The 13,293-nt window shown below is 38.0% G+C and overlaps 1 protein-coding gene across 2 annotated transcripts in view; it reads left to right on the top strand.

Annotated features, from left to right (window-relative positions):
* Positions 1-13,293, top strand: part of TMX3 (thioredoxin related transmembrane protein 3) — a 45,817-nt gene that overhangs the window by 18,333 nt on the left and 14,191 nt on the right. For both annotated transcript variants that reach the window (XM_053902825.1, XM_053902824.1), the window contains exons 7-10: positions 2,044-2,143; positions 2,780-2,857; positions 8,313-8,379; positions 12,631-12,729. In XM_053902825.1, the coding sequence (XP_053758800.1) occupies positions 2,044-2,143; positions 2,780-2,857; positions 8,313-8,379; positions 12,631-12,729 (344 nt within the window). The remainder of the gene's footprint in view (positions 1-2,043; positions 2,144-2,779; positions 2,858-8,312; positions 8,380-12,630; positions 12,730-13,293) is intronic.

Here is a 13,293-nt window from a genome sequence, read left to right as displayed (position 1 = left end):
GTAGGGTTATGCAGCGTATAGAGAGATACTTGAAAGAAACAAAAAGAACTGTGATATGTATTATGTACTTGTTAACCTCGCATTTAAATTCATTTCATATGTAGAAAAAAGATTTTCCCCAGTAGATTTAAAAAAAAATTTTTTTTTTAATGTTTATTTATTTTTGATACAGAGAGACACAGAGCGTGAGCAGGGGAAGGGCAGAGAGAGAGGGAGACACAGAATCTGAAACAGGCTCCAGGCTCTGAGCTGTCAGCACAGAGCCCGACACGGGGCTCGAACCCACGAACTGTGAGATCATGACCTGAGCCGAAGTCGGACACTTAACCGACTGAGCCACCCAGGCTCCCCACCCCAGTGGGTTTTTTGAAGCATTTTCAAAATTTGATTACCTCTAACAACTTTGTGAATTGTAATTTTTATTTTACTATAAATTTGCTCTTGTACTGCCTCATTTATATCAACTTATTTTTCTTGTTACCTAATATTGGAGTTTTTGAAAGAAACCCCATGGTATTATTCTTCTGATAGACTTGGGTTTAATCCCTGGCCTGTGATACTGGAAAATTCTTTTTAGATACAGCTAATTAAAATACTTTCCCTGATCTGTTACATGCTGCTTTCTGCCAACTGTGAGATATTATTGCACATTTTGCTTAGAATGTGGCATAATTAGAACCCAGATGTCTATTTGAGTTATAGATCTCTGAGGTTTTACCGATAAGGAAACAGACTTTCTTTCATAAGCATCCTGTTGGTTTGATTATGGTGATTCTTTTTTTTTTTTTTTTAATCTACATCTACCTTGCTGAGGTATAAAGAAAGTTGGTGCTTATAATTATTCAATGCGGGTGTGTGGAACTCCTTAAGGAGAACATTCATCAAAGTAGGTTAGCCTATATTAACTTCGAAAGTATAGGCACTTTCTTGTGAGTTTGACAGGATATATTATATTGATACCTTTAAAGAGCTTTAAAGTAAATTGAGATATCGGAGGGGATTTGTCGAGTGCATGACACTGCCGGGCTTAAAGTATTTGAGAAAAGACACAGAATGATCTTTATTCAAGTCTGCAAAACTTATTGATATATTTTTCACTGTATTTTCTCATTGATTGCATATCTCATTTTCTTTATAAATCCTTTCTGAATAAATTTTAAGATACCTTTACATTATAGTAGGGCATTGGTGTGGGATGTACTTTATTCCCTGTGGTTAGATTCGTCTTTATGTTTTGGCGATTTTTAAGGAGTTTCACTTTAAGCTTAAGATGGTCTTCTGATGTAACCAGGGGTGACTCTGTTGCACAGAAATTTCGTGGCTCAGTTCTGGACTTGCATCACTTGCCGGTTAATTACTCAAGTACGAAAATAGAGGCGAGCAGCGAGTGTGGTGCGGTGCATCTGAGGAATTGTGCATTTTGAAAATATGTTTGCCTGTGCAAACGCTGTGTTATTCTTTCTGCACATTTACTGCAGGATAAATCTGACAATGCAGACCACATTTTTAAGAAGACTGGCTCTTTTTTAGTTTTTTGAATAACACTTTGTAAGTGATATGTTTGATAATAACCTTTGACATAAGCTATCTAGTATTAAATGGATATAAATCTTCACATAGTATTTCTAGTTTCCTGAGGTAACACATTCACAGTGTGTTAGCGTGAATGATCTCATGAAAGAGAAAAAAAAGTAATTCTCACGTGGATCGTTTTATTTTTAGCTGAGGACTCTCGATGGATTACAGTTCTGTTCTTGCCTACCAAAATATTGGTTAAGATGGTACTCTCTAAAGGGATAGACTTTAAACTTACTTTTTTCTTTTAAAGTTATTTTTTAAATTGATGGATTAACTTGTGGGTGCTGTGTTTTTATTATGTGGGTACAAATAGTGGTCATGGCTGTAGTTTTATTAGGCTTATGCGGATTGCGTGATTATTTGAAATGCAGTTAACACAACATTAAAACTTCATAACTTTAGACCTATATTGTGTACTATCTTTAGTTCAAACACAAGTTAGTTTTTTGTTTTGCTTTCAAACAGGGCTCTAATTCGGCCGCTTCCAAGTCAGCAGATGTTTGAACATGTGCAGAAGAGACATCGTGTGTTTTTTGTTTATATAGGTGGAGAGTCACCTTTGAAGGTATCAAATGGCTTTATTTTTTAAAGTCACAAGTAACGGGTGTATTGTAATTGAATTTTCCGTAGAGCCGAAACTTCATCCAGAACTGAAAATTACTTCACTCTTATTGGTAATAAGAGTTCAGTGTGAGTATTTTTCTAATGAAAACACTTTCTTACGTGCCCTCTATTGTGTTTGCTTCATGAAACAGAAATGAATTAAAAGGTGTTGCTTGCCTTAGTATTTCTTCTCTTGTTGACCTGGTTACTCAAATTTAGTGTTACTTTTTAGCATTTGTGGCTCCTTGAGACTGCAGAATGCAATTTAAGTGTAAACTTCTTAAAGATCATTTTACGTATGTATAAACACACGTCTTCTCCTGTAACTATCAAATTAATAAATAGGAATTGAGCTTATCTTACACTTAACTTTGTTTAGAGGAGTATAAAAGCACTGAGTAACAGTGGTCTCTTTGCTTTGGAAACCGTTTACTTCACGTGCTACTCAACATTCCATCAGCTCCTCACATGAACACACTGAGGCGTCCAATTGTGACGAGACTGCTGGGGATGATACCGCTGTTCGGAATGTTTAACGAGGAATGAATTTGGATCCTCGTATTTAAAAGTCACCTCTTTTCTATTTGTATCTTCACAGGAGAAATACATAGATGCTGCTTCAGAATTAATTGTATATACATACTTCTTTTCTGCCTCAGAAGACGTGGTTCCTGAGGTAATATTTAAAATTGGATTTTAATGACTTAATTTCATTTTTTAAATTATTACTTGATTTGTCAAATTTACTTACTGTCATATGTGTAGAAACAGTAAACATTAGCTCTTTGCTACTGGTACCGGATTGCTTATTATTAATAAGTAAATACCACTAGATTCCTAGCATTTAGGGACTGTGTTTATTAGGTCCGTGCTTGTTCTCTTCTTTAAAATAATAGCAGTAGTAAGAAGTGATAACTCAAACACTTCAGCTGGCTTATAAGCAATGGAGTGATGTGTTTTTATATATTAATTCACAACTGCTTACCTAATCACGTGCTGTGACACTGTTGAGTTCTTGACAAGCAAGATCCTCAGGACCCTGATAGGGTGGAGCTTACGTGCTCATGGAAAGAGGAAGTGTGCTAAATTTTACTGTTGCTGGTTACATCTTTGGGGTCATGTTCAGTAAACAAATACATAAACACAATATACCTAGTATGAAAAAAGTAAAGGAGCATTGTGATAGTAGAAACATGAGGGTGGGGTGGCTGTTCTAGATTGGTTGCTCAAGAAATGTCTGAGAAGAAAATATTTGAGCTGGGACTTACATGATGTGAAGGAGCCCTGCAAAGATCTGTGGCCCGAGTAAACTAGAAACAGGGAACAGATATTCCAAATGCCCAAGATGAGAACACTCTTGGGCGTATTTGGGAAGCAGGTGCTGGGCCAGTGTGGCTATAACACAGTGAGAAAGGAGATAGATAGGCAGAGAGGCCAGGGGAGGCCTTGCAGGTCATGGCCATGCATGTGATGGGCTGAAGTTAGTGAAGGACTTGGTCTCATGTTCATCTTAAGGACTTTCTTCTGCTAAGAGCAGAATGAATTGGACAGAGATGAGTGTAGACCCACAGAGAGCAGTTGAACTCGTGGAGTAATCTGGCAAGTTCGGGCTTGGAGGTTTGCGAAGGAATGGGGAGAGGGGAAAATGTTGGGTTTTGAAATGAAATTGTTCAAGCTTGTTGACCTGGAGGAAAGGGGAAGAATCAAGGATAACTGCTAGAAGTTTGTTTGTTTGTTTGTTTTAATTTTATTTTTTATTTTTTAAAATTTATATCCAAATTAGTTAGCACATAGTGCAACAATGATTTCAGGAGTAGATTCCTTAGTGCCCCTTCCTCATTTAGCCCGTCCCCCCCCCCACACACACACCTCCTCCTGTAATCCTCTGTTTGTTCTTCATATTTATGAGTCTCTTCTGTTTTGTCCCTCTCCCTGTTTTTATATTATTTTTGTTTCCCTTCCCTTATGTTCATCTGTTTTGTCTCTTAAAGTCATATGAGAGAAGTCATATGATTTTTGTTTTTCTCTAATTTCACTTAGCATAATACTCTCCGGTTCCATCCACGTAGTTGCGAATGGCAAGATTTCATTCTTTTTGATTGCCGAGCAATACTCCATTGTATATGTATACCACATTTTCTTTATCCATTCATCCATCTATGGACATTTGGGCTCTTTCCATACTTTGGCTATTGTTGAAAGTGCTGCTATGAACATGGGGGTGCATGTGCCCCTCTGAAACAGCACACCTGTATCCCTAGTAGTGCAGTTGCCTAGTAGTGCAGTTGCTGGGTCATAGGGAAGTTCTATTTTTAGTTTATTGAGGAACCTCCATACTGTTTTCCAGAGTGGCTGCACCAGCTTGCATTCCACCAACAATGCAAAAGAGATCTTCTTTCTCCACATCCTCACCAACATCTGTTGTTGCCTGAGTTGTTAATGTTAGCCATTCTGACAGGTGTAAGGTGGTATCTCACTGTGGTTTTGATTTGTGTTTCCCTGATGATGAGTGATGCTGAGCATTTTTTCATGTGTTGGTTGGCCATCTGGACATCTTCTTTGGAGAAGTGTCTGTTCATGTCTTTTGCCCATTTCTTCACTGGCTTATTTGTCTTTTGGGTGTTGAGTTTGATAACTAGGTGTTTGGTTTTAAAAACTGGGTAAGTGATAGTGTGATCCATGAGCTTGAGAATATGGCGAAAGGAACACATTTGGGAATGGGCGAGTGATCAACTTATTAGACATCCGAGTACAAGCATCAGATTCACAGTTGGATATAGGGTTCTGGAGTTAAGGCTGTGTAAAAAACTTTGTAGACATGGGATACAAATTTTTAAGGAAATGAGTGGGCCCAGGACCTAAAGACTACAAAAGAAAATACGAAGAAAATAGCCGGTAAGAAAACAAGATGAGTGGAAAACCAAGATTTAAAAAAAAAAAAAAAAAAAGTTTAAAAATGAGAGGTCCAGGGGCACCTAGGTAGCTTAGTTGGTTAATAAGCATCCAGCTCTTGATTTCAGCTCAGGCCATGATCTCATGGTTTGTGAGCTCGAGCCCCACATTAGGCTCTGAGCTGACAGTGCAGAGCCTGCTTGGGATTCTCTCTCTCCTTCTCTCTCTCAAAACAAATAAACATTAAAAAAATTTTTTTTTAAAAAAAAGGATCCATTGTGCAAGGTGCTTGCAAAGTGGTCAAGATGAGGAGAGTACAGTTAACTGTGATTTTGTCCACACATGGAGGTTGTTGGTGGTTTTATGAGAAGGACAGGTGCCTCACTGGTGTCATTTGAGAGAATGCAGGTAAGAAATTGTAGGTTACAAGTGTAGACTTCTCTTTAGAAAGGTTTTGCTGAGAAGGGACCTGAGAAATTTGGCACGAGCTGACGAGAAACATGAAATCAAGGGAAGCTTTTTCTTTTTAATCAGTATAAGTTACAAAAAATCAAAAGTTTTTTTTTTTTCCCCACAAAGGTAAGTCATAATATACATTTGATTAGTTTTTGTTTATTATTTTCTAATATTTAGGTACTATTGATTTAAGAAGATTACTGAGTTACCTAGAATACGGTCTCGTGCTTCCTGCAATATGTCCATAAACGTTTCAGCTCCTTGGAGGAGCCTCAGACAATTTCTGGTCAGTTTAAACTCATTCTAGGTTAATTTACTTAGTTTGGTCTAAGAAGTTATTTTGGAGTATTTTGCTTATGCATTTATTTTTGATGGGAAGGAGAAGATAGGGCAAATGAAGAGCCATACTTGCCATTAGATTCTCAAATAGATGCCCCACAGGGTTATGAACTTCTTTGGACTGTCTCAATGTGCTAGAAAGGCCTAGGATGGACTGGAACTGGAACTTTTAGTCCATTCTCCTCTCCAAAGCCCAGGGGACCACATTTTAGTGTTAGAGATGAGAATGTATGCTGCACCTTCACCTCCGAAGCTCTCCAAGCAGTTTCTTTGGAGAACAGCAGAGAGCGTGCTGGCTTCATCCCCTGACACCGTCTGATGCCACCCGGGTCCTTCTGCAGTGACAGGTGTCTGAGATCAAAATTCTAGCACCGACAGCTTCTGGGTGAGCACAGATGGTGTCTGCTACCCGGACAGACTATTGGTTATCATGTGCTGTATTTGCTTTTACTTATTTCTTTTATATATATATATATAAGTTCTGAGAGACAGAGCGAGACAGAGCACTAGTCAGGATAGAGAGACAGGGAGACACAGAATCCAAAACAGGCTCCGGGCTCTGAGCTGTCAGCACAGAGCCCGACACAGGGCTCGAACTCACAAACTGTGAGATCATGACCTGAGCCGAAGTCAGACCCTTAACGGACTGAGCCAGCCAGGCACCCCTCATGTGCTGTATTTATTATTATTAGCCTCTCAACTAGTTTTCTTCAAACATCCCTTCATTATTCCTGCAAATAGCAATATTTGTCATCTCTTTTTTAGTTCTGTGTATGTGGTTGCAAAAGTCTGCTGGGGGGAGTCTGTTATTTCATAATCATATGAGGATTTTTATTCCCATAGAGAATTCTCAACTAAGGACAAAGCCCGTGATTTTATGCCCCTCCCCCTCCCCCCCATCTTGAATTTTATATTTGGTCATGAAAAGCTTCCTTAGATTTACAGCTAGTTTTTCAGCTAGTATTTTTGAAAGCCTTAGTAAGTGTAAGAAGGGATATAAAGATGAAGACAATTTCTAATTTCAAGATACTTAAAGGTGAATGGAGAAAAATGGCCTGTAGACAAATAACTGTGATATCAGATAGTTTAAGGAACACAGAGAAAGAGGGCGAGGGGTTCAGAATCTATGGAAATCAAAGGCTGCAAGATTCCACGTATCTAGTAATATTAACAGTACGGCCACCTCAGGGGCATCCTTGAAAGAGAGGGATGCCGAATGTTGAAAAATACTTTCGAAGCACCTTCGTAGATGAGTTGCCAAGAGCAGGCGAATAGAGTTACTTGATGATAGAGCCTTACCTACAAGCTTTGCTGCTGCCTTTAAAATAGTTATTTTTTTCACTCATATGTGGATCTTGAGAAACTGAACAGAAGACCACGGGGGAAGGGAAAGGGAAAAACTAGATACAAACAGAGAGGGAGGGAGGCAAACCATAAGAGACTATTAAATACAGAGAACAAACTCTAAGGGTGGATGAGGGGGGTGAGGGAGAGGGAAAATGGGTGATGGGCATTGAGCAGGGCACTTACTGGGATGAGCACTGGGTGTTGCATGTAAACCAATTAGACAATAAATCACATTCATAAAAAAATAGTTATTTTCATGGTGTTGTACCATTTTATAGTAGTCATGTAAACAGCTCATTCTATATTACTGAGGTATGCCTTCCCCCCTTTTTGATATTTCCAGAACAGCCATCTTTATTTTTATTTTACTGTTACTGTTATTTGCATTTTATTAGTTATCAATTGATTGTTGTTACTTTTCATTATTACCACATCATGGAATAATTCTGTGTGGTTTACCCAAATTATATCTGTTCCGCATGGATACTGATTTCTCTACTATATAATACTAGTACTATTTTGAAATAAATACAGCATGCTTCTGAAAGAATTTCTTATTATTAATTGCCATTATAGGTTCCCATTTATAAAGCCAATTTACAGTTTAAACCTGCTCTCACATTTGTTAGCGGACTTAATTTTCCTAACTCTGTGGTGAGGTAGGGACTCCGTGTCCTTGATTTGCAGAGGAGAAAGCCCAACTCCCCAGGACACAAGTGGCCTCAGTGTCACACAGTCGAGAAATGGCAGGGAGGGACTTGAGTCTACCGGTGCCGATTGTTACCTCAGCCACTGCTCTTCCCTACCTCACAGTGGGTCTCCTGTACTTCCTGTGGTGTCTTTACCTCTGTTGTCAGCTCTAAGAATATTCCATGGCTCTCACAGCAAACAGGGCACTGTACCTGGAGATGTATAAAGAGATGCCAAACCCATCCTTGGATAAGCTTGGGATTGGCTGCTTTTTAACTGCTTGCAACAATTTCATTATTGTTGTGTTTTTTTTTTTTTTCTGATTTCTTTCGATACTTTTGAAATTATAGCTACCGATTAAACACTTTTAGAATGATAAAAGTTGTTTGTGCGTCTTATTTTTGCAGTATGTGATACTGAAGGAGATGCCTGCTGTACTTGTTTTCAAAGATGAAACTTACTTTGTTTATGATGGTAAGTTCCGAAGTTTTAACTGATGTAAAACATTTTGAAATTAAAATGCTGTGTCTATTATAGGACTTAGGTGTTGATCAAAGAATTGGTAGATTCGACGATTCCTCTGTTTCCCATTAGTTGAGTGACTGACAGGTTCTTCTTGCCCTTCAACTTTTGTTATTCCATCTAATGTGCTTTCTGGGTCTGGCCTACAATGAATTTCTTTTCTTTTTCTTTTTTTTTTTTTTTTTTCATCTGGTCATTTGTCTTTTGAGCAATTTCTGTGCGTTATTTTAAAGCATTCAAAATTATTTATATAGGAAAAAAAAGATCTAACATTGCAGACTCACAAAAAGATGAATAACTAAAACCCCCTCAATAGTGGTGAAGTCCCTGTAGGGTATGTTCTGCCCTTGCTCCCATCTCTCCCTTCCTGACAGAATAACCACCCACCTACTGTTCAACATTTCTTCAGTGAAGTAAGTACTTAGTCTATTTTTAAAATACTTGTGTTATACCAAACGTACATCATAATAAAGAGAATGCTAGAGTAATAAAAAACAAATCCCCATCACCCAGGCTGGGCAATTACCGTGATCTTACCACATTTGCTTCAACACTTTTCTTCTTTGTTGGAAGTATTTTAAAGCAGATCCCAGAGGCTTTTCCTCACCATGTGCCTTGTTACGCATCTTTTTAGAAATGTTAGTTTTCCTTTATGTATAATTACATGCTGTTATAACACTTAATAAAATCAGCAGTTCCTTGGCATTATCAAATACCTACCCCCACAACCTCAGAACCGTGCAGTGAGGTTCCTCGGGCCAGTGGAGCAAACTCACAGGGGCTCCGGGAGATCGTTTAGGTCTCAAGGGAAACAGTGAAACTCAACATCTGTTGGATCCCACACAGCCACTGAGAAGCAAAAGTAAATGCAAAGTCATGCTTGTAGCAGTCTCGGTGGCCTTCTCCATTAGTCTCATAAAGTAGAAGCTTCAGTTCTTTTTTGTGTGCGTGTGTTTCCACATTTACTGAGAGAATTAACATATAATATCGTGTATGTTTAAAGGCATACGATATGTTTTTTAAAATTTTATTTAAATCCAAGTTAGCGAACAGTGTAAGGTATTGATTCCTCACTGACTTACACCACCTAGCGCTCATCCCGGCACACGTCCCCCTCAGTGCCCCTCGCGCACCTCCCTCCATCAACCCTCAGCTTGTTCTCTGGATTTAAGAGTCTCTCTATGGGGCGCCTGGGTGGCTCAGTCGGTTAAGCATCCGACTTCGGCTCAGGTCATGATCTCGCGGTCCGTGAGTTCGAGCCCCGCGTCAGACTCTGTGCTGACAGCTCAGAGCCTGGAGCCTGTTTCAGATTCTGTGTCTCCCTCTCTCTCTCTCTCTGCCCCTCCCCCACTCATGCTCTGTCTCTCTCTGTCTCAAAAAATAAATAAATAAAAACAGGAAAAAAAAAAGTCTCTTATGGTTTGCCTTCCTCTTTGTTTTTATCATTTTTCCTTCCCTTCTCTGTTTGTCTGTGTTATTTCTTAAATTCCACATATGAGTGAAGTCATACGGTATTTGTCTTTCTCTGACTTATTCTGCTTAGCATAATACATTCTAGCTTCAGCCATGTCGTTGCAAATGGCAAGGTTTCATTCTCTTTAATCTCTAATATTCCATTGTGTGTGTGTGTGTACCACATCTTTTTTATCCATTCATCAGTCCAGTTGATGGACATTTCGGCTCGAAGCTTCAGTTTCTTATTTCCACCAGCTACCTTTGAAATACTCAGTGCCTTTGTGTGACTTTTTGTTACTATGTTGGACAGCACAGATATGCAACATTTTAGTCATTACAGAAATATTCTGGAGTCTTGTTATTCTAGAACAGAACAGAAACTGGACCTACTTGAGAGCTGTAAGCTTTGTCTTGCTTAAATAACTCAAATAAATAGAAGAATATCTAATAAGAATATTCTGATTTTTTCTAATGAAAGGAACATTTTAACTATTATACTAATCGAAAACTAAGCATTTCTAAAATCTTGTATCTTCATTAATTTTAAGTAAGGGTGACGGCTGAATTTTATTTTTTTTGCTATAGTATAACAACTCCCATTTATTTGTTATATTTTACACAGCAGATACTATTATGTATTTGATATTCCATGTTATCGTCACCCCTCTGTGGGGATAGATATTAAAGCAGGTAGATTAATATTCTGAGGTTATGAAAGAGATGACTGAAGAGCGTTAGGTAAGGCGATGGATGTATAATTCATCACAGGTTCATTCACTCATTTGTTCATTCACCGGATATTTGTTGATTGTCCTCATTAGACATTGGGCTTAAAAAGGAAGTTAGGAGGAACTTGCGCATATGAAAATATGAGGAGGAAAATAATTCACATCTACACTGATTCTATCCATTTGCTCTTTGATTACGACCTCCTTGTGTGATAAGCACTTAACATATATTGTCTTATTTGATGATAATCCTTTTGAGATCCTAGTATTCTTAGTATTTTACAAATGAAAAGATAGGATTAATGTGTTTCTCCCCCAAGTCAAAATAGTGTAATCAAGCATTAGTCTTCAGATCTCTTGTTCTAGTTCTGTTAAGAGTTTGTTAATGCTTCAGAGAGCCACTTTGTTTCTTTTTGGAAAAAGTCTGTTCATACCTGTTTAGATGTAAATCTGTTCTTGAATCACGATGACTAAGAGTGCCCATCCTCATGTCACCATGTTTCAGACATGGCCTCCCACGAGGGGACAGGAGGGATAGGTTAAGTATCTGTAGCTATTATAGAGGCCAGTGGTTTTTAATGTGCAGTAGGCTAGTATTGAGAACCTGCTGAAGCTTCAGAGGAAACCATTTACTTTGAATGCTGCTTCTAGTATTTAATTGTTGCCAATAAATTTAGAAGCTTTGTGATAGGGGCTCAGGAGGATAGTTTCATTTCGTTTCTTTTCTTTCTTTTTTCTTTTCTCTTTTCTTTTTCTTTCTTTTTTTTTTTTTTTTTAACATTCATTTATTTTTGAGAGGCAGCGAGAGAGAGTGCAAGCATGGGAGGAGCAGAGAGAGATGGAGACAGAGGCTCCTAAGCAGGCTCCAGGCTCTGATCTGTCAGCACAGAGCCTGACTCAGGGCTCGAACCCACAAACCATGAGATCATGACCTGAACTGAAGTCCGGTGCTTAACGCACTGAGCCACCCAGGTGCCCCAAGGATAGTTTGTCTGATGAGTTCCAGATTTATCACTCTGTATAATCTTTGAAACATTTACTTTTGACCTGGAGTGGAGATTGTGGCCCAATAATCAACTCCTATTTTTATGTTTATTTTTCTAATTTGTAAATCCGAAGCCAAAAATACTTCCAGATTTGGATTATGCCATTTATTTGATAGGTTCGATAACTTGAAAATGTTTTGTTTAGCGATGCAAGTGATAGAAAAAGCACATCGTTCAAGAAATCATTAAAATCCAGTCTTTAGCCAAACATATTGGTAGGCTTTTACATCACCTTCTTTATCATGCAGTTAAAATCGTTCACAAGTACTTCAGAATTCTGTTTCTAATCAGGACACAATATTTCTCTTGAATATTATAAATGCTTCCTCTCTGTTTAGTGGGGGAAGCAGTTGATGTTGGATAAAGGCCAAAATACTGTGGCTTCATATGTGTGCTATGGTAGTTGTACATATGAGAAACGATTTTAAAGTGCAGTAGAAATGTCATAAAATAGAAAAGGGTAAAGAAACTGTAATAAAAAATGACCCATACTGCCATCATTCAGGGATAACTCCCAGTCTAGGATAACCATTTGGTAGGAGTATATGCCTTCATTTTATCATTCTGTCTGTTTTTTTCATACTTTGTTTTATAGAGTTCCAGTGATGCTGTAATACTGTTTTGCAACCTGCTTTACCACTTAATTTTCCATTTTTTAAAAGTCTGTAAATGGTCTTCCTCAAAAATGTACCATAATTATTTAAATTATTTTCTGTTGAGGGTATTTCACTCATTTCCTTTATTTTTATTTGTCTTTTGTTGTTTTTAATGATGCTGTGGTGAAGAATTGCTTTGGGCATTAATCCTTTTGTACAGCTCATTGTTTGCCTAGAATAGACCCCTAAAATGAAATTTATGAGTTGAAGATTACGATTCTGTGTCAAGGCATTTTATGTATACTGTTAGATTAGAATGCTACAAGCATTTTAAAGTTATATTTGCAAATAACTTACTAGTTTTGTTGTATTTTTAAGAGTACGAGGATGGTGATCTGTCATCTTGGATTAACAGGGAGAGGTTTCAGAACTATCTTACCATGGATGGCTTCCTCTTGTATGAACTTGGAGACACAGGTAACAAGCGTATATACAATGCTCCATCAGTCTGTACAGTTTTTCCTTTATTGGTTACTTAAACCTGATTTTGTAGGAAGGGAATTTTAAGCTCTGTTTCATAATTTCATTCCTTAAATAGACCTCAACGCCAGTTCCGCTTTATGAGAATATAGATTAATATTAACAAAGAACAAACATTTGTATGGGGATAAAGGTCAGTTAGAAAAGGCTTCCTAGTTAGAACTCATAGTGCCAGGGAAAACTGAGCCTGGGTAATAAAGAAATGAGAAAAAATAACCAGGAACCTATATTAGGAGGCTGATTTTGTAGTGGGAGTCGGAATACAACTCATCACAACCTCTTGAAGCCTGCTTTTACTTGTGAGGAAAATACAGGCACCGCATTAGCATGGTTTCTTAAAGTTGCATGATTGGAAATGGCAAGCAAAGTAAATATATTTATAGATGCAAAAATGAAAGCGATCAGCAGCTGACTGTAGGGTCTCAGATAGATGAAAACTATTGTAAGAAGCTAACCATGTAAGTTGTAGGAGGAAGCGTTTTGTCAATTTATGTTGAATTA

This window comes from Panthera pardus, unplaced genomic scaffold, assembly GCF_024362965.1.
Source record: "Panthera pardus isolate Hobbes unplaced genomic scaffold, ASM2436296v1 HiC_scaffold_15, whole genome shotgun sequence".
NCBI classification, from domain to species: domain Eukaryota; kingdom Metazoa; phylum Chordata; class Mammalia; order Carnivora; family Felidae; genus Panthera; species Panthera pardus.
This window is presented reverse-complemented; position numbering and strand designations above follow the sequence as displayed.